Source organism: Saccostrea echinata, unplaced genomic scaffold, assembly GCF_033153115.1.
Source record: "Saccostrea echinata isolate AGI-Se365-2 ecotype Australia unplaced genomic scaffold, CSIRO_AGI_Sech_v1 ptg000001l, whole genome shotgun sequence".
In the NCBI taxonomy this organism is placed as follows: Eukaryota; Metazoa; Mollusca; class Bivalvia; order Ostreida; family Ostreidae; genus Saccostrea; species Saccostrea echinata.
Window position 1 is genome coordinate 36661871 of NW_026889750.1, and position 18827 is coordinate 36680697.

General features: G+C 33.8%; 2 protein-coding genes across 3 annotated transcripts in view; both read right to left on the reverse strand.

The window, feature by feature from the left end:
* Positions 1 to 677: 677 nt before the first annotated feature.
* Positions 678 to 2336, reverse strand: LOC133178892 (uncharacterized). Its single transcript, XM_061313556.1, has 4 exons — positions 2181 to 2336; positions 1788 to 1986; positions 1415 to 1607; positions 678 to 1195 (listed from the first exon to the last, which is right to left on the reverse strand). The coding sequence occupies exons 1-4, from the start codon at positions 2321 to 2323 to the stop codon at positions 696 to 698; spliced, it is 1035 nt and encodes a 344-aa protein (XP_061169540.1). The 5' UTR covers positions 2324 to 2336; the 3' UTR covers positions 678 to 695.
* A 4121-nt stretch (positions 2337 to 6457) lies between these two features.
* LOC133190840 (sialin-like) overlaps positions 6458 to 18827 on the reverse strand; it is a 142318-nt gene continuing 129948 nt past the window's right edge. For both annotated transcript variants that reach the window (XM_061326535.1, XM_061326528.1), the window contains exons 5-11: positions 14957 to 15052; positions 14712 to 14833; positions 14237 to 14386; positions 12727 to 12859; positions 9871 to 10026; positions 9407 to 9492; positions 6458 to 8696 (exon numbers count right to left, since the gene is read on the reverse strand). In XM_061326535.1, coding sequence (XP_061182519.1) covers positions 8484 to 8696; positions 9407 to 9492; positions 9871 to 10026; positions 12727 to 12859; positions 14237 to 14386; positions 14712 to 14833; positions 14957 to 15052 — 956 coding nt within the window. In that variant the 3' untranslated portion in view covers positions 6458 to 8483. The remainder of the gene's footprint in view (positions 8697 to 9406; positions 9493 to 9870; positions 10027 to 12726; positions 12860 to 14236; positions 14387 to 14711; positions 14834 to 14956; positions 15053 to 18827) is intronic.

The following is an 18827-nucleotide window of genomic DNA, read 5'->3' on the forward strand; positions in this document are numbered from 1 at the left end:
TCGGAAAAAAGCTATGGAAAACATGACTGCGTGTATGTATGTCTGATGGATTTTGATTTAATTAAAATGTTCTTACAATAATTCACTACGAAAGTAAAAACAAATTAGGCAATTTCTTTAGGTATTTATGGAGTCCGACATATGTACATAGATTCATAAATCATGTCATACTAATAATAATTCTAAATTACCCTTTGAATTTCATTCTAGCAACTGCCAGTTTGACTACAGATCCTCGTGAAGACGATGAACTGCCTGCTTTGAAAAGAAAAAGATCTTCTAATAGTGCTACTAGTATGATTGAGTTTCTGCAGAAGAAGACTGATTCGGAGAACCAGTTAAGCAAAGAAAATATAGAATTAGAAAAGAAACGGGTAGAAGTTGAGGAGAAAAGACAGGTCTTAGATCAAGAGAGGTTTGCGTTGGAGAAGGAAGAAAGGAAAGCAATGATTGATCTGTTCAAAGAACTCATTAACAAAGTAAACAAGTAATTTCTGTTGTAAAAATCTTTTATTAATGTTGTTATGATGTTGATGTCATAAATATTAGAATTAAATAATTACAATTATGACTATCAATGGTTCTTATCTGGTGTTCAAGTTAAATCAATACATATGAACAACAATGATTTGGGAAAGGGGGGGGGGGGGGGTAATTGAAAGTTTCATCATTTTTTTTCTTTAATCAATTTGAATCTACAAGTTATTAACGTACTCCTCTAATAATGGGGGTACTACTCCAAAATAGTCAGTCGTGACACTTCCATACAGGCACGTATGACAATTTGTCAAGAAAGCCCCAACCAAGTAATACTTCCCTACTGGTTGCAGGTACAGTTTTAGATTCTTTTTGAAGTCTAAAAATGCAAATAACTTAGAAACTTTATTAAATCCCCATTCAACACATTGTCGAACGGACGACATTTGTCTGTTGAATTCCAATTCCTGTGCTGTAAGGTTGATTCCTTTGAAGGGCCCGAGAAGATGTTGGTTGATGGGGTATGCAGCATCGCCATATAGGCAAAAAGGTTCGCCATTCGGGGAATTCATGTTACGTAAGAGATCATTTGCAAGGTTGCTTTCTCTAAAAATTCCTGCATCATGGCGTTTTCCTTCGTATGGTCCTGACAAATTGGCAATCAGACCATTTGGTGCCATTACCGATTGAAATTTCAACCCATGTGTCCGCTTGTGCCCTGTATTTTAAGAAGATAAATGTTGATATGTTTAAAAAACTAAATCTATTTAAAATGAGTAGTGCATGTTTTCATACCATACACGTCTAGTATGACTGGCACGTGAACTGCATCATTTGGAAATTATAAATGACTTTTCACTGTAGTTTTAGAGTTCTGTTTTTGTTCTGAAATACCTCGGTATTCCTGAAATGAGTCAGCAAGTATTTGTATATGTACCTGAGTAAATAGTTTCTTGATACTGAGATGGTCGTGATACTGGACGTAGTGTCCCATCAATAAATCCCCAACAATTTTGTAGAGGACAAAGCCTATCCACTGAATTCATCAAAGTCTGCAAATCTCTTTGTATCCATCTTTGATTTAGAGACGTCAGTTTATCTCCATGCACATTGTAAATGAAATCCAATGTCTATAAAATAAGTACTTTATTTATTTATACTTAATCCATTGTTAAAATCGTCTATTTTTATCCTTAATGTTTTTTTAAAGTTCACTTTACACTTTAGATTGATTGAATATCCGTTTACGTTTTAGCCATGAAAAAATATTTATAGGGAATATATGCATTAAAAAAAAAAATAGAAATTACGGAATTAAAGATCAAGCTCATCTCGGGCTCACTTCTTCCAAATATGGTAACAAGATCAGCCAATCTGTTAGGGTACGCTAGTCTGCGCAAAAGTATACAAAGTGCTTCCAGGCTACTGGAAACCGATTTGTTTTTGCAAATTATTTTCTCTGGGATACCCAAAGTAGTCCGTAAACGCAATACATCATCTTTGCCAAACCTATAAATAAATGATATGTCTGCTGATACCTTTCTATTCTAATTTTTAGTTCGTCATTTCCAAGAATTTACAGCTCTCGATCCAAATTTCAATAAAAAGCAACCCCCCCCCCAAAAAAAAACTGTTTTATAAAATTTATCTACCCTTTACTATGATTTTGATGTTTAGGCCTTTATTAGTTATTACACATGTACCTGAACATCGAAAAACTTTGTTCATCTGTTAGTGCATCAAAATTTAACCTAGGACCATCAGGAGCAAGCTGGGGAGATCGACAATTAAAAGACGACCATAAAATAAATAATTCTTCTTGATCTATGATCCTCTCATCAAGCATGAACAGCAAGTCGTCATTGCTAAAAGTTTGTAAAATTGAATTTAAACCTGTGTGGATTTTCATTAACAATTAAAAAAACACTTGAATTTCTTTAAACTTTGTCTTTTTCATTTCTCCTTGTGTTTCTACTTACCTTAATTCACACATGTTTGTGTATGTTTACAGTGTTTACGTCTGCTACAAGTACTTCCGGTCGTACGCGTAACTTAACGCAAATGCATAAAAAGTTGCCGTTATGTACGTGTACGTGTAGGCTACACGTACACGTTCGGAGTATTCGAGTAACTAAAGCTCTCTATTATCTCGCCTTCAGATCACAGGTGCTTAAAGATAGGACCCCCCACCCCCCACCCCCCCCCACACACACACAAATAGACCCGTAGGGGGAGGGTTGTTCCTGTCCTCAAGCACGTGTTTCGAATCCATTAGGGAATCTTTAGTTTATAATAAGTAAAATGCTATTTTAACATGAAAAATAACGAATAACTGAGTTTTGCGGTGTACAATACTTTTTTCTCGAGCATTCAGAAGTGTTATTATGTTTCCAAAAAGTTCCATAGCATCATATAGAGTGTGTGGTAGAGACAAATCTAATAGCAAAATCGCTTCTAAAGCTATTTTAGAAAACTCGTCAGACGAGCCCATTTCAGAATCATTCTCCACTGTACTTATTACTTCACACATATCAAGCACGTCTAAGTCAACAGCCCTTATCATGTCACAACAGTCAGAATCCTGGGTTGTTATACAGAAAAGATGGTCTACCCGATGGACAAAGTGTGTTCTGCTTTCTAATTCTGTGATTATTCCATGTGTATATCAACCTTTCAAGGTCTGATTTTATTACTGGAATAAAACAAAATCGCAAACTCTCAATATGTATAGCATCTGAGAGATCAAGAACGCCAATATCTCTCATATCTTTCAACAGGGATAAACAGGAGTTAATGTATGTGTCTATTAAATATTTCCTCCATCTTTCTATTCTTTAATTATGGGGGAACTTCCGGTAAAAACACAGGACGTATCAATAACAAGAGACTATGGGTCACAACGCCCACCTGAGTAACCATGGCCCTGCTGTTCTTCAACAGATTTCTCCCTATCCATTCCTATTTAAAACTTTGATCGCATATTGCGGCCCCACCCCACCCCACCCCTGCGGGTCATGATTTGAACAAACTTGACTCTACACAACTTGGGAATGCCCCCATATAATTATGACTAAACATGACTTTGCTAGAAGATTTTAAAGATTTTTTCTCATCTACATATTTACTATGTAATACTTTGATTTAAAATATGATCAATTGTGGCTTTGCTGTTCTTGAGAAGATTTTTAAACGTGCTTAGACACACATTTGATCTTAATATTTTCTCAAAATTTCTGTGTAATATCACGACTTATATATTCCAATAGCATTTCACACGAAAATATAATTAAAAACTTATTTTATCTGGAAATTATTGGAACTACGAATTCCGGGACGCGTTTGATTTACACATCTTTGCACTTACACAAATTTTAACTTTATCCTTAATATTTAAGAAAAGAAGCGATTTTGCTATGTATTAACGAAAAATATTATATCTATAATCCAGAAAATTCAGAGTAGAAATGTTTGAAAGCAAACCAACTCACCAGTATTGTCAGTCCGTGCTCTGTGATGTGTACAGAGTTTAACAAATTGAACACACCCGCGAAACGTAAACTGTTTTTGTAAACAGGGCACGAGCTCTCTTATTGTTAAATTGTTAAACTCTGCACACACTACTGAGCACGGATTTACAATACTTTGAGTGGGTTTTGCTTTCGAACATTTCTACTCTGAATTTTCTGGGTTATAGTTTTAATATTTTTCATTAATACACAACAAAATTGCCACTTTTCTTAAGTATTAAGAATAAAATTAAAATATGTGAAAGCACAAGGATATGTCAATCCAACGCGTCCAGAAATTCGAAGTTTTAATAACTTCGAAATGAATTAAGATTTTTATTATATTTTAGTATGAAATGCTATAGCAACATATAAATCATGAAATTATACAGAAAATTTGAGAAAATATTAACTTCAAATCTGTGTCCAAGCACCTTTAAAGATTTTCCCTATGTATTCCTATTTAAAAATTTGATCGCCTATTGAGGCCCCACCCTACCCCCGGGGGTCATGGTTTGAATAAATTTGAATCTACATTACCTCAGGATGATTCCACATAAGTTTCACATATTCTAGCACAGTAGTTCTTGAGAAGATTTTTAAATGATGCCATTAATTTTTTACGAATTTGAAATTATCTCCCCTTGGAAGAAGGCGTGGCCCTTCATTTGTATAAACTTGAATCCCCTTTACCCAAGGATACATTATGGCAAGTTTGGTTGAAATTGGTCCAGTGGTTCTTGAGAAGAAGATGAAATTGTGAAAAATTTACAACGACAGACAACCGACAAATTTCGTTCAGGAAAGGTCACTTGAGCCTTCGGCTCAGGTGAGCTAAAATATTGAAAACAGTTAAACAACAGCATCCAAAATTGCTTTATATTATTTAAATAAAAATGAAAAAAAAAGTGAAGTTATGTGTTTACAGCATATTTGTAAGATAAAATATTGAAATTAATCTGAAATTGTAGTAAAGATATCACGATATTATCCCCGATATTTGGGGAAAAAAATGATATATTTCACGATACGAGATTTTTGGCGATACCCATCCCTCTAATATATATATACATATATATATATATATATATATATATATATATATATATATATATATATATATATATATATATATATATATATATATTGCACACACACACACCCTCGCGCGCGTGTGTGAAAATTCTTGGGTCAAGTTACAACTATTGAAAAAAAAAATCCAAACTTTTACATAAGGCTGTCCATAGTTAATTCTACGTTTAACATCACCTATGCATATATTTGGGAGAAATTGGCACTTTGAAAAAAAAACAACAAATCAGCATTTTGTAAACTTGTATTCCAGGTTGCTTTGTCTTTTAGCAACTGAAAACTGCATTCCTTAAGAATAGACATTTGGGCCCTGTATGAGGTATATTTGAGTCTATCATTTATACTGATGGATTTACTAAAAATTTTCATTAAAGAATAAGCCATCACTATGCACAAATATTTACAGTATTTTGATTTATGTAAATAAGTAACTACTTACTTGTTTGAAACTTTTGTTTAATTTTTTCTCCCTCCCTTGTAGGTTTTGAAGTTTATAGGTGACGTTAAACGTAGAATTAATTTCAGGCAGCCTAATAAAATAAGAGCCATAAATGTATCTATGGTAAATTATATTTTATTTGCAGGAATTTTATACATGCAAACTTTCATAAAATTATTATAACTATGAAGTGCTCTTAGATTTTATTAAGTGCATTTGAAGAAAATCATTCAACATACAAAAGATACCCAAAAAAGGAAGATACACTGCAGTTATCTAGCATAAAAAGTCAGTTATGGTTGTTTTACCTCAAACAAGCACTAATTCAAACATTTATTTAACAACTTAAATAGTGTAAATATAATATACATAACCCCTTTGATGTGAAACAAAAACAAGATGTTTCTTATGACAGTCTGAGAAGAACATGTACTCTAATGCCTTTAATGGACCTGAGTTTACAGCAAGTCTGAAAGACTTGGTTTAATTATAGTTTTACAACATATTCACATACATGTATACATCTGTAAATATAACAAAAACAAAAACTATCTAAACCCATTTGATCTAAAAGTAAGAATTCAAATTAACAAATAACAAATACCAAATACATCAATATAACGGGCCCTACACAACAATTGTCATACATAATTGTATTGTTATAAAATAAAAAACACCTTTAAAATTGGGGTGAAACGATATGCCTCCTCACAATACAATACCTACTCGTAAAGTACAATTTGTCACAGTACAATAAACAAATTCCAAGTTGTTTTATATCTTATTCACTATAAACAGTAACTTGACCTGCAAATTGATTAGAAGAAATTAACTAGAATGAATTAACTATTATTGATTATTCTTTCAATTATTATTCTTCAAGAATCACATTTTTAAAATTTCATTATTGCTGTGTAGCATGTTTACACTACAAATGCTGAATTTGACTGAATAATAATCCTGATAAAAAAGTGAATTAAATTTGTACTGTGTATCAAATCAACTAGAAATACTGCAATAAATCCACATCAAAGTAAACTGTTTCACTCCTATTTTAAAACATTTAACCATGATGATCGCATACATTATAAATATTTAGGGATGACAATTGAATGCAGAATTGTGCCATAAGTTAACCACTTATTCCGACTGATTATGCTGTTTAATTGTACATGTATCCATAGTGTGTTTTATTTTCTCATGTTAACTCTATTCATATACACAAAAAAAAACCAGTTTAAATATACTGTTATTTTAATCAGAACACAATATCAATTTTATTTCAATTTTATACTCAAAAAATTATGAAAACCATAAAACATGCCTGCGATATCAGAAACATAATTTCTCAGATCTGATGCCACAACTGGATTCTGCATAGTCATCTCCATCAGAAATATAATAATTAATTTACATCTTTGTTTAAATATAATTTTATTGACAAATGTAAAGGATAGATGGGGTAAGCTACCCCCATTCAATCTGGATAGCCTTAATTGTCATCAAATTATGTATATATACCCTAATTGTTTTTTCAAATTTGAATTTAATCTTTAATAAACTGAATTCAAATATACACATATACAGTCAAACCCCCTTATCTTGAACTTGAACAGACTGAGAAAATACTTCAAGATATACAAGATTTCAAGATATCCAGGGTAAAATTCTTAAGGAATAAGCAGTTGGGACTTCAAAATTACTTTGACATATCCATGGTATTCGAGATACCCGTGTTCGAGATACCGAAGTTCAACTGTATTACATTTTCAACAGTGAAATACTGTACATGTAATTTGTTTATTGAATAAAAATGATGTTTTGTCAAAGTCTGAAAGAATATCAAAGTGATATTTTGTCACAGTGTGAAAGAATATCAGAAGTGTGGCAAAATTTTTGATTTTCCTTCTCTTTATGAAGAATGTTTAAAAAAAAAAACTCCCTGGCACGTTAAAAGATAGAATAAATAAACAATCCTGACAGAGAATAAAACTGCCAAAGTTTTCCAATATTATTCTTATTGAAATCCATGTTTACAATGTTTCAATCTCACAATCTGATGTCTGCTCAACTATGACATTACAGCTTATGACACTTTATTACAAAAAGACAGAGGCAAAGAGAAAATCAAAGAAAATGTAATAAACAGAAAATTCAATGTTTTGTAGTTAGATGTGGAATTTATTTCACTTGTGAGACAGGATTTTTGACATTTACCCTCATGCTTTGCACAAGTGAAAATATTAAAAATTCCTGTCTCATAGTGAAATAAATTCCATATCCAACTACAAACATTGAATATCCTCTCTCTCTCTACAGTTGAACTTCAGTATATTGAACACAGATATCTCGAATATCCTGGATATGTAGAAGTGATTTTGAAGTCCCAATCAACTACTTATTCTTTAAGTATTTTACCCTGGATATCTCGAATCCTCAGATATCTCGAAGTTTTTTCTCAGTCACACTGAGTCTGAGATAACAAGGTTTGACTGTATATATAGTAAAACTCGGTTATTACAAAGTCACTGAGACCTGTGAAATTACTTTGCTATATCATTATGTCTGTATAAGGAATTTGTTAACTTTATATAGCTGGGGATCCAAGAAAACTTTGCTATATCTGTGAATTCACAATATCTGTTTTCATACTAGACAAGTTTTACTGTATACATGTATATATTGTAACTGATTTAAGATTTATTGACCAATTACCATTGTACTGACCAAGTAACTGGTCATCAATCACCATCCCTAATATGTTTACTATACCTTGATATCCACTTTCCAAGTCAATGAGCAGAATTGCAAGGATTAAAAAAAATTCATAATAAACCACAAAGCAATCAACCTTCATTCATAAAATTGCACTTAAACTTTTGAAAGATAATTTAAATACAATGAAGATGTGGTCAATATGACTGATGATTGGACGTTGGCCGTTATACAGTTGTTCAATAAAGATGTGGTTAGTATGATTGGACGTTGGCCGTTATACTGTCCCTACTGCTGTCTGAATCCTCCTTCTCATTGATTGCGTTCCCTTTAAACACTAACACAGATTGTTCTGGAACATTCCAGGGTTGCTCCTCTCCCTTTGCTAACACATTAAAGACCACACATCCTGTCACATAAATAGCTGCCGAGATATAGAACACAATCTGCCACTGATCCCTTGTATCCTGAAATGGGTCACAGATGTATAAAGATCTTTCACATATTAAGTAATTTCAAAAACAAGAGTTCACATTTAACTATGTTTCTTGTTTTTATACCCACAACTTTCTACAGAAAGTTCGGTATGTTGTTGTTATCTTGGTTTATAGGATTAGTGAACAAGTTTGATTAATTTTAGATATCAACCTTACTGGAGAAAGTGGGAAATAATATAATGATTTACCCAGGTAATATCAAATTGAAAAACAAGGGCACTGCAAAGCGGAACATCCCCTCGCAGAATAGCATATGGATACCAATAGGAATTTTTATTTGTGAAACTTCCGTTACTCACACACTCACTCACTTACCCCCCCTCCCCCCCACAAGCCTGTTACTATATCCACTGCAATACTTTCGCAGCTATTATTGTTTACCTAAAACTTTTAAATCAGCCATGCTGTGGTGAACAAAAACAAAGCAGTAAGTCATTGAAGTGCAAACATCTCTATCTTCAATGAGTGTGTTCAATAATTTTGTTTGTCCAAATTGCTCTGTTAATGGTGATTTTCAAAATGTTGTTATTGATTATGGACAGAAAAACCAGTGTATTTATTAATTTTTTTTGTGCTTTAATTTAAACAATATGGCAATACATACAAGGACCCAGAACTGAGACACCTCGTAATTAGCAACTCCACTAAAAGGCTATAATAAATAAATTCATAGTCCTTACCTTATGCTTGGTTAGTACTCCAACTACAGCAGGTCCAAGGAATCCCGGGATTGTGGCAAACATATTGGTGATCCCCATCAGTGTACCTAATTACAGAAATTACAGTTTTTACCTGTAAAATCACCTACACTTCAATAAATACAAATTAGTTTTTCAGTATGTAAGAAAATGCTACAGAAATAAAGTAGTATCAGATTTGTCCTGTTGATGCAAATTCTTATTTTGCCTCAGTGATGTTAGAATTCACTAAATGTAGATTGGAATATGTCTAATTTTCAGTATATTCTCTGATAAGACAAGAATTAGCCTTTATTTTCTTTATCCCTGGATATCACATCTAAAAACATGCTCAGGGTTAAATAAACATACTCAGAAACAGGATTTTATGTCAATTTTGTTCACAGTAGAATTGGAACAATTTGATGCAATGTGTATTTAACATTGGTAAAGTTACAAGAACAAACCTGAGAAATTGGAGGCTATGTCAATGTGGTTACAGTTAAATCCGCCCATACAAAGTCCACCCATGCCTACAGCAAATGTTACTATGACAACCACTGCTGCATGGTCGCAACCTGCAAACTGGACACAACACAGAAGGATGGCGGGTAAAAGTAAACCTGAAATTCAAATACAGTTAAACTTTGTTATGTCTAATGCTGATATCTAAAATAACAGGGATATGTTGAAGTGAAAAATGGCAGTTCCCACCATTTTTCTGTATGTTTTTTCCTCATTAACTCAAATCCTCATGTATTTTGAAGTTTAATCTTGGTCCCATCCAGTTAGAGATAACTAGGTTTGTCTATTATAACAAGAAGTCTGTGAGCCAGTGCTCACTAATAATACCCCCGCTGTGATGTGAATACACAAGTTCAGTTATGGACAGACACAGTGATAATCAGGAAATTGACATTGGATTTGTACAAAAATTAATCCCAACATATAGCATGCCTAAACAAAGAGTGTGTTAAAATTTCAAGCATCTGTGATGAGTAGTTGCTGAGAAAACTGCCACCCAAATTTGTTATGTATGGTACAGATAGATGCATGGATAAACAGGAAGCTGACATCAGATTCATACAAAAATGAATCCCACCATATGGCATGCCTAAACAAAGAGTGTGCTAAAATTTCAAGCATCTGCGATGAGTAGTTGCTGAGAAAACTGCAACCAAAATTTGTTACAGACAGACAGACGCACAGATGGACAGACAGACAGACAGACACACAAGGGTAAAACAGTATACCCCCCCTCTCCTTCAGAGCGGGGGTATAATAAACTGCTTCTACTCCTTTAGCATGCTCAACATAATACAGTAAACAAACAGCTGCTCCAGTAATATGAAAATACAAACTGGTACAATATACAGCAGAACAAGGTAATAGCAAACACATTTGAATAACATAATGATTAAATGGTTATAGCAAAGTGGTTTTCATTCCACGTGTTTTGAAATGTATTGAAAATTTAACGTATAATTACGTATTATGTATAAAATGAATCAAAATTGTTCATCCCTGGCACTTTACTATAAGCATGTTTTACTGTATACTATGGAAAAAAAGAACAAGGCAGGTTAAAGGTCAAATTTGGTTCATCATTTAATGTAAATCATATCTAAGTTAAATATATTACTTAAATAGCCCATTATTGGAACAAACTTGAATCTTTTCAATAAAAAATGCTTTTTGCTAAGTTTGGGTGAAGTGAGTCCAGTGACATTGAAGTATTCCTTCTACAGGAAGTGATCAGAAAATCTATTATCCAGTTGTCAGATTTGTGGATTTAGTAATGGCACAGAATGTACAGAAAAGTCAATTACTTATAATAAACAAATAAACTAATGTATGAGTTAGACTTATTCTAAACACCAATGAACAAACTTTACTCTTAAGGGAAAGGGTAAAGGGGCATTTTGTTCCTATTGACAATTCGCACTGAGACCATTCACCTTATACAGATGTTTCGAGCCACATATAAAGATTAAAGGACATTTTTTTTAAAATTAGGGGTTTTTTAAAATCTTTTCTTTCATTCAATTTGGTATATATTTCATTTTTATTGATCTAATTTGCCTCCTGCTCTTCCTAAACAAGTTTTACTGCTTTTCCGCGATTATAATTTTTGCTTTTCTGCGACTTTTTTAAATTCCATTAGCTCTACCGTTAGCCAGGTAAAACCTGTTGACCCCTACCTACCATGGGCAGGTGGAAGTAGGATTTTAAGCAGAATAAGTCTTGTAAAACACTAGATAACATCACTGATTTAAAACCATTAGCACCATTCTTTAAAAAAATATACTTTTCTGTATGTAAATTCACTGTAGATTATCAATTTGTTCCCCCATTTGTTTCTGTATGTAAAATTTCCATATTGTTAAAACATCTAAAACCTATCACCGACCAGAGTGAAATGTGAGATTCACTCAGTTTTTATCACCATGTGAGTAAGAACTCACTACCGAGTAGAACGCTTTGGGGAAATACAGGTAAATACAAGTAAATATCGGCAACCGTTTGATGTTAATTGCTAAGCGTAACTATTTAAAAGTCGTGGAAAGGAAGTATAAAAAAAGGAGATAACACATAACATAGAAAAAAAAAATCGCGGAAAAGCAGTATAGAGTAGTCACGGAAAAGCAACAGGGTTCTGAAAATAAATTCGCAGAAAAGCATTTCAGCCGTTAAAACTAATTTGGAGACTCTCTCAGTGCAATTAATTAACTGATAAAGCAAACAAGGAGAACATTGGAGAATAATTATGAGAAGGTAGAATGATCGTTGATAACTGTATAATAAAACACAAATTTTAAATATTTTAAAAAATTTAATATAAAACACAACAGTTAACTGATAAGTAATTGCTTATAATTTTAGAAATTGGGATTTTAGTACGAAAGGTCTTTAGGGGTAAAGCTTCCAACATTCAAGGTAATAATAATATTTTCACAGGTACTACTTTATCATATTGGGGTTGAACCATGAAATCTTGTACATTTAAAAAACTCAAGTTTATTCACCATGTAACTGTAAAAATGTTTGCATCTCAAAGTAAATGTATTTAAAAAACCTCTTTAGTGCGTAACATGTTACGAAAGATTTACATGAAGCTGTAATTGTATGGTAAACAAAGTAGTCAGTCGCATCATGTATGCACAAATGGGTTACATATGTCGGATGCATCACATGGTATCAACCATGATAGCCAGAAGCAGATCACAAAAATATGAAAAGTTGACATGATACAGGACACTTCAAACACTGGACAGACTAATCAGTTAAAATGCTGCATTTTCCAAGTGCACATATACACATACCACATGAGTTGACAAGTTTTCTTGTGGCTGCAGTGCTTAGATATTTATTCTTTCTTATGAAGTCAGCAAGTTGTCCTGATGACATCTGACATAACCAGCAAACCAAATATGGCAGTGCAGACAAAAATCCATCCTGAATAAATAAATATAAAATATATCAACACAAAATCAACTAGAGGTACTGTGAGTGAGCTCACAAAACCATCCCCCCCCCCCCCCCCCCCATTAGTAATTTTGTAAATGTAACCACGAACTGGCTAAAATGGGTAAAAAAAATTATACATCCTCTGGTGATCATTTATCTTTGAGTAAAATATGAACATCCATTAGAAAATTATGAACGTAATCTGAATTTTACATTTTTTCTGTCAGGGACCTTGAACTTGCCATAGTACCTTGAGTCAAAGTTATGACATACTTTTAGCTCACAAGTACTCTTTGAAGTTTTGACTTCCAACATTTTTTTTTTTACTTTTTCTCTTCCAGTGACCTTGAACTTGCCAGAATGACCTTGGATTAAGGTCATGACACACCTTCAAGACATAGATAATATTATGTAAAGTATGAAGTTCCAATGTTTTCATCCATTAGAAAGATATAGACTGGACACAAATTTAATACTTTTTCAGCCAATTACCTTGAACTTGGCAAAATAAGCTTGGGATTAGATCATGACACACCCTTACGTCATATCAGTGTCAGGTATCATCAACTTCCAATTAGCCTTCGTTTGATAGTTACAGACAAGACACAAATAAAACCCTTTTTTGCCAGTGACCTTGCATTTGCTGGAAAGACCTTGGGTCATGGTCAATACATACTCTTAGATCATATGTAATATTAGTAATTAGTATGTGCCTATAATGTTCTCCATTACAAGATATGGTCAGAACAAGAATTTTTTTTTTTAAAAAAATATGAATGCCCTTGGACTTGAAAAACTTACCTTGGTTCAAGGTCATGACACACTTTCAGGTAATAAACAATCTATGTATGAAGTATGAACTTCCAATGTTTCTCCAAAAAGAAGATGTAGACCAGGGCAAGGATTTTATTTTTTTCTGCCAGTGACCTTGAACTTGTCAGAATGACCTTAGGTCAAAGTCATGACACAACCTTTGAATGAAGTATGAGCTTCCAATGATTTCCATTACAAAGTTATAGCCTGAACAAGATTGCACAGACAGACAGACGTGAATCCTACATCCCCCCAAAACTTCATTTGCAGGGGGTATAAACATGACAGGGCAGACAGAAATCTTTTTTGTATAAACAATTATAAAAAACATTCAAAGTCAGAAATATCATTTTATGAGAGCAAAAGACTAAATGTTGATCTTTCATGTGTCATTAATCATGATAAGACCTTCATCTACTTTTTACATTATCCCTTTATGTTATATCAACATAAGAAAAATGAAATTAAATCTTTTAATCACCAGGAGTCCAAAATACAAATACTTTTAATTCCTGTATACATATGTAGTGCATTTAAATCAGTGATGCATACCTGTTGCACATCAAAATGAAGAATTCTCTTCATATAGCTGGGTAAACAGGTTAGCATAGTGTAAAATCCCCAGTTGTTTGAAAAATGGGCTGCACAGATAGCATACACAGCAGGGGAGGTCCATATAGCCAACCAGGGGGTCTTCATTTTCTAAAAATAAAACATTTTCCAACTGGACAATGCAATTACACTGTATCAATTATGAAGTAAATTCAATTTAGTTGTGCAGATGTGAATGTAAATCAGGAGATTTAGTGATGTTTTAATTTTCCTCACTTTGTCAAAAGGACTAAAAAAAACACATTGTCCATGCATTGTTCAATGTTTCTGTACCAAACATTGGTCTAGAAAACTGATGCTTGTTAGTATTCTATTTGTAACCATGAATAAATCTGTTTTATATAAGGAAACCCAACTACCTTAATCTTAAAATTAATTCTACAAAACTGGTCAAAAACCTTCACAGAGAGCTTACTAATCGTGTTCCCACAGAAGTCTCAATGTAATCTCTCTCCTCCTTTGAGATCCGTGGATGTTCAGCAGGTGTGTCGTGAACAACCAGCATCCAAACAACAAACCACACACAGCCAATGGCACCTAGATAATATCAGTAAGTTTCATTGTTGAATTTGTTTGTTTTTTGACAGCCATCAAGAACCATTAATTTTTAACAAACCTCTTTGTTCCACAATTTTTTTAGTTTTTTTCTTTGATACCTACCAAACACGTAAAATACTGACGGCCAGCCGCCTAAAAAGTCTGATTTACACAGGATCCCTGAGATAGGCATGGAGAACACAGTGCCTAACTGAGCACCTGTAAGGAGATTGTGTTATATATCACAGCCAGCTAATCAGTGTATGCTTATCTCTCTCACTGAGGCCCGGGGCCTTGAGAATCACACAAGTATCATGCACAGTTTGCAATATTTGTGATCTTACTCTGCATTCATAATAAAAGATAGGGATTGGAATATTTTTTATTGTACTTTCTACAAGATAGCCACCCCTAAACAAACACAAGCTAAATGAAGCTTACTAATGATTAACTATGTCAAAAGTTTGTCTTCTAAAAGTTCTGGGATAAAAAGGAAAATTTTGGAGTCTCTGACCCCATTTCTCAGTCTCTTTTACCCAATAATGATAAACTGAATCAGAATTTCAAAGGAGAAGATGAAAATGGTCAAAGTTTTTTAAAAATGTATAATGAATGGAAGGCATCAAAGGCAAAGACAATCCACTGCTCTGAGACAACATAACAACTTTCCAACAATTGAATTTGGTTCATGTTTTAACCTAGAGGCCAAGAAATTCACAATTCTGAAAGAGGCACCATTGCTCATCATAATTAAACACTTAGCATGCTTAGTTTGATTACTTGATACCCAGATGCAGAGCAGAGGAACAAAGAAAAAATGCATTTCCACCATATAATCAGTAGTGCCCCACCCCACAGGAACCCCTGACCCTGGGGATTTATAGCAAAATTCTAACCAGAAGTCTCTGATGAGACTGTAGCTCTACTGGTCTGTTTGTATAACAAAAGAAAAGTAGCACTTGGATTTGAAACATTGCAACATGCAACAATAAATAGAATTATGTATCTTAATGTAGTCTACTTTTGTGACAAGTTATATTGAAATCATTATGACAAATGAAAACTAGGAGTAGTAGCGTTTTGAAAGTATTTCACGGAAATTTCTATTTTTAGTACCGGTAACCATGACAACACCACTCACCCAAATAAAAAAAAACAGAAATACATATTATGTATCGTAGTGTATTCTAACTGTGTGCCAAATTAGATTGAAATCAGACCAAAATTGTAGGAGGAGTAACGTTTTAAAGGAATTTCACAGAAATTTCTATTTTAAGTAACCATGGCAACACTGTTCATCGAATTCAAAAACCAATGCAATAAATTATGTATCTTAGTATAGTCTTCTTGTATGCCTAATTATATTAGAAGCAGACTAAAACTGTAGCAGGAGTAGTGTTTTAAAGGAATTTCACAGAAATTTCTATTTTTAGTAACCATGGCAACACCGTCCATCGAAATCAAAAACCGATGCACTAAATTATGTATCTTAGTGTAGTCTACTTGTGTGCCAAGTTACATTGAAATCGGACTAAAACTGTAGCAGGAGTAGTGTTTTAAAGGAATTTCACAGAAATTTCTAATTTTAGTAATCATGGCAACACCGTCCATCGAAATCAAAAACCGATGCACTAAATTATGTATCTTAGTGTAGTCTACTTGTGTGCCAAGTTATACTGAAATCGTACCAAAACTGTAGGAGGAGTAGCGTTTTAAAGGAATTTCACAGAAATTTCTATTTTTAGTAACCATGGCAACACCGTTCATCGAAATCAAAAACCGATGCACTAAATTATGTATCTTAGTGTAGTCTACTTGTGTGCCAAGTTATATTAAAATCAGACCAAAACTGTAGGAGGAGTAGCGTTTTAAAGGAATTTCACAGAAATTTCTATTTTTAGTAACCATGGCAACACCGTCCATCGAAATCAAAAACCGATGCACTAAATTATGTATCTAAGTGTAGTCTACTTGTGTGCCAAGTTATACTGAAATCGGACCAAAACTGTAGGAGGAGTAGCGTTTTAAAGGAATTTCACAGAAATTTCTATTTTTAGTAACCATGACAACACCGTTCATCGAAAATCAAAAACCGATGCACTAAATTATGTATCTTAGTGTAGTCTACTTGTGTGCCAAGTTATATTGAAATCGGACTAAAACTGTAGGAGGAGTAACGTTTTAAAGGAATTTCACAGAAATTTCTATTTTTAGTAACCATGGCAACACCGTTCATCGAAATCAAAAACCAATGCACTAAATTATGTATCTTAGTGTAGTCTACTTGTGTGCCAAGTTATATTGAAATCGGACCAAAACTGTAGGAGGAGTAGCGTTTTAAAGGAATTTCACAGAAATTTCTATTTTTAGTAACCATGGCAACACCGTTCATCGAAATCAAAAACCGATGCACTAAATTATGTATCTTAGTGTAGTCTACTTCTGTGCCAAGTTATATTGAAATCGGACTAAAACTGTAGGAGGAGTAGCGTTTTAAAGGAATTTCACAGAAATTTCTATTTTTAGTAACCATGGCAACACCGTCCATCGAAATCAAAAACCGATGCACTAAATTATGTATCTTAGTGTAGTCTACTTGTGTGCCAAGTTATATTGAAATCGGACCAAAACTGTAGGAGGAGTAGCGTTTTGAAAAATTGTTTACAGACAGACGGACAGACAGACAGACAGACAGACAGACAGACGGACGGACAACGGACACCTTACTATCGCATAAGCTCTTCTGGTCTCTGACCAGTAGAGCTAAAAAAGGCACTTGCTCATCATAAATGTTTGATTAATACCAAGAAGCAGATTTCAAAGCATTAATTTATTTTCAGTATATAATCATTAGAGCCCCCCCCCCCCCCAGTATCCCTGACCCAAGGGGCTTGAAATTCACAATTCTGGAAGAAGCACCCTTGCTCATTATAACCATGTACTTAGATCATTGGTATAATACCCTGGAGCAGAGGAGAAGATTTTCAAATAATTAATGCCTTTTTACTATATAATCAATAGCACCCCGCCCTAACTCCAGAACCCCTGACCCAGGGGTCATGAAATTCATAATTTTGGAAGAGGCATCCTTCCTCATTATAACCATGCACAAAGTTCATTGGTTTAATACCCTGGAGCAGAGGAGAAGATTTTCAAAGAATTAATGCATTTTCAATATATAATCAACAGAGCCCAACCCTAAAACCAGAACCCCTGACCAAGGGGCCATGAAATTCACAAATTTGGAAGAGGCATCCTGCCTTATCATAACCATGTACTTAGTTAATTTAAATAATATCCAGGAACAGGGAAGATTTTCAAAGAATTAATGCATATTCATTATATAATCCATAGAGCTCGCCCTAACACCAGAACCCCTGACCCTGGGGCCACGAAATTCACAATTTTGGAAAAGGCACTTTTGCTCATCATTACTATGCACTTAGTTTATCAGCTTAATACCCAGGAGCAGAGGAGAAGATTTTAAAAGAAATAATGCATTTTCACTATATATTCAACAGAGCCCCACCCTAGCACCAGAACCCCTGATCCTGGGACCATGAATTTCACAATATAGGTAGAGGGCTCAATGCTAATTACAACCATGCTAACAGTTTGTCTGCTTGATGTCCATGAGTAAAGAAGATTTTTAAAGACTGCATTAATTTTGATGGTTTTAGCCCCTCCCCTCAGGCCCCAGGGGGACAGGGGTCATGAATTTCACAATTTTTGTTCCCCTTCACCAATAGATTCTTAATGCCAAAACTGGTTGAAATTGGTTCAGCCCTTTCAGAGAAGAAGCTGAAAATGTACAATTGTTAACACACAACGCACGTCGCACGATGACGGATGAAAAGAGATAGCAATAGGTCACCTGAGTGACTCCGGTGACCTAAAAATGGAGTCTGAACCCATTCTACATGTATATGAAAATTGGAAATTTCTGAAAAAATTATCAACAAACTCATTTAAATCACACTGACACACTCAAGAT

What these genes read in the sequence shown, in the direction of transcription:
- LOC133178892 (XM_061313556.1), bottom strand. Translation starts at nt 2,323, where the DNA reads ATGCTTGATGAGAGGATCATAGATCAAGAAGAATTATTTATTTTATGG. An exon ending in CAAAGTTTTTCGATGTTCAG is followed by an intron (nt 1,987 to 2,180) that starts GTACATGTGTAA and finishes ATTTATTTATAG; the next exon opens with GTTTGGCAAAGATGATGTAT. An exon ending in TGAGCTTGATCTTTAATTCC is followed by an intron (nt 1,608 to 1,787) that starts GTAATTTCTATT and finishes CTTATTTTATAG; the next exon opens with ACATTGGATTTCATTTACAA.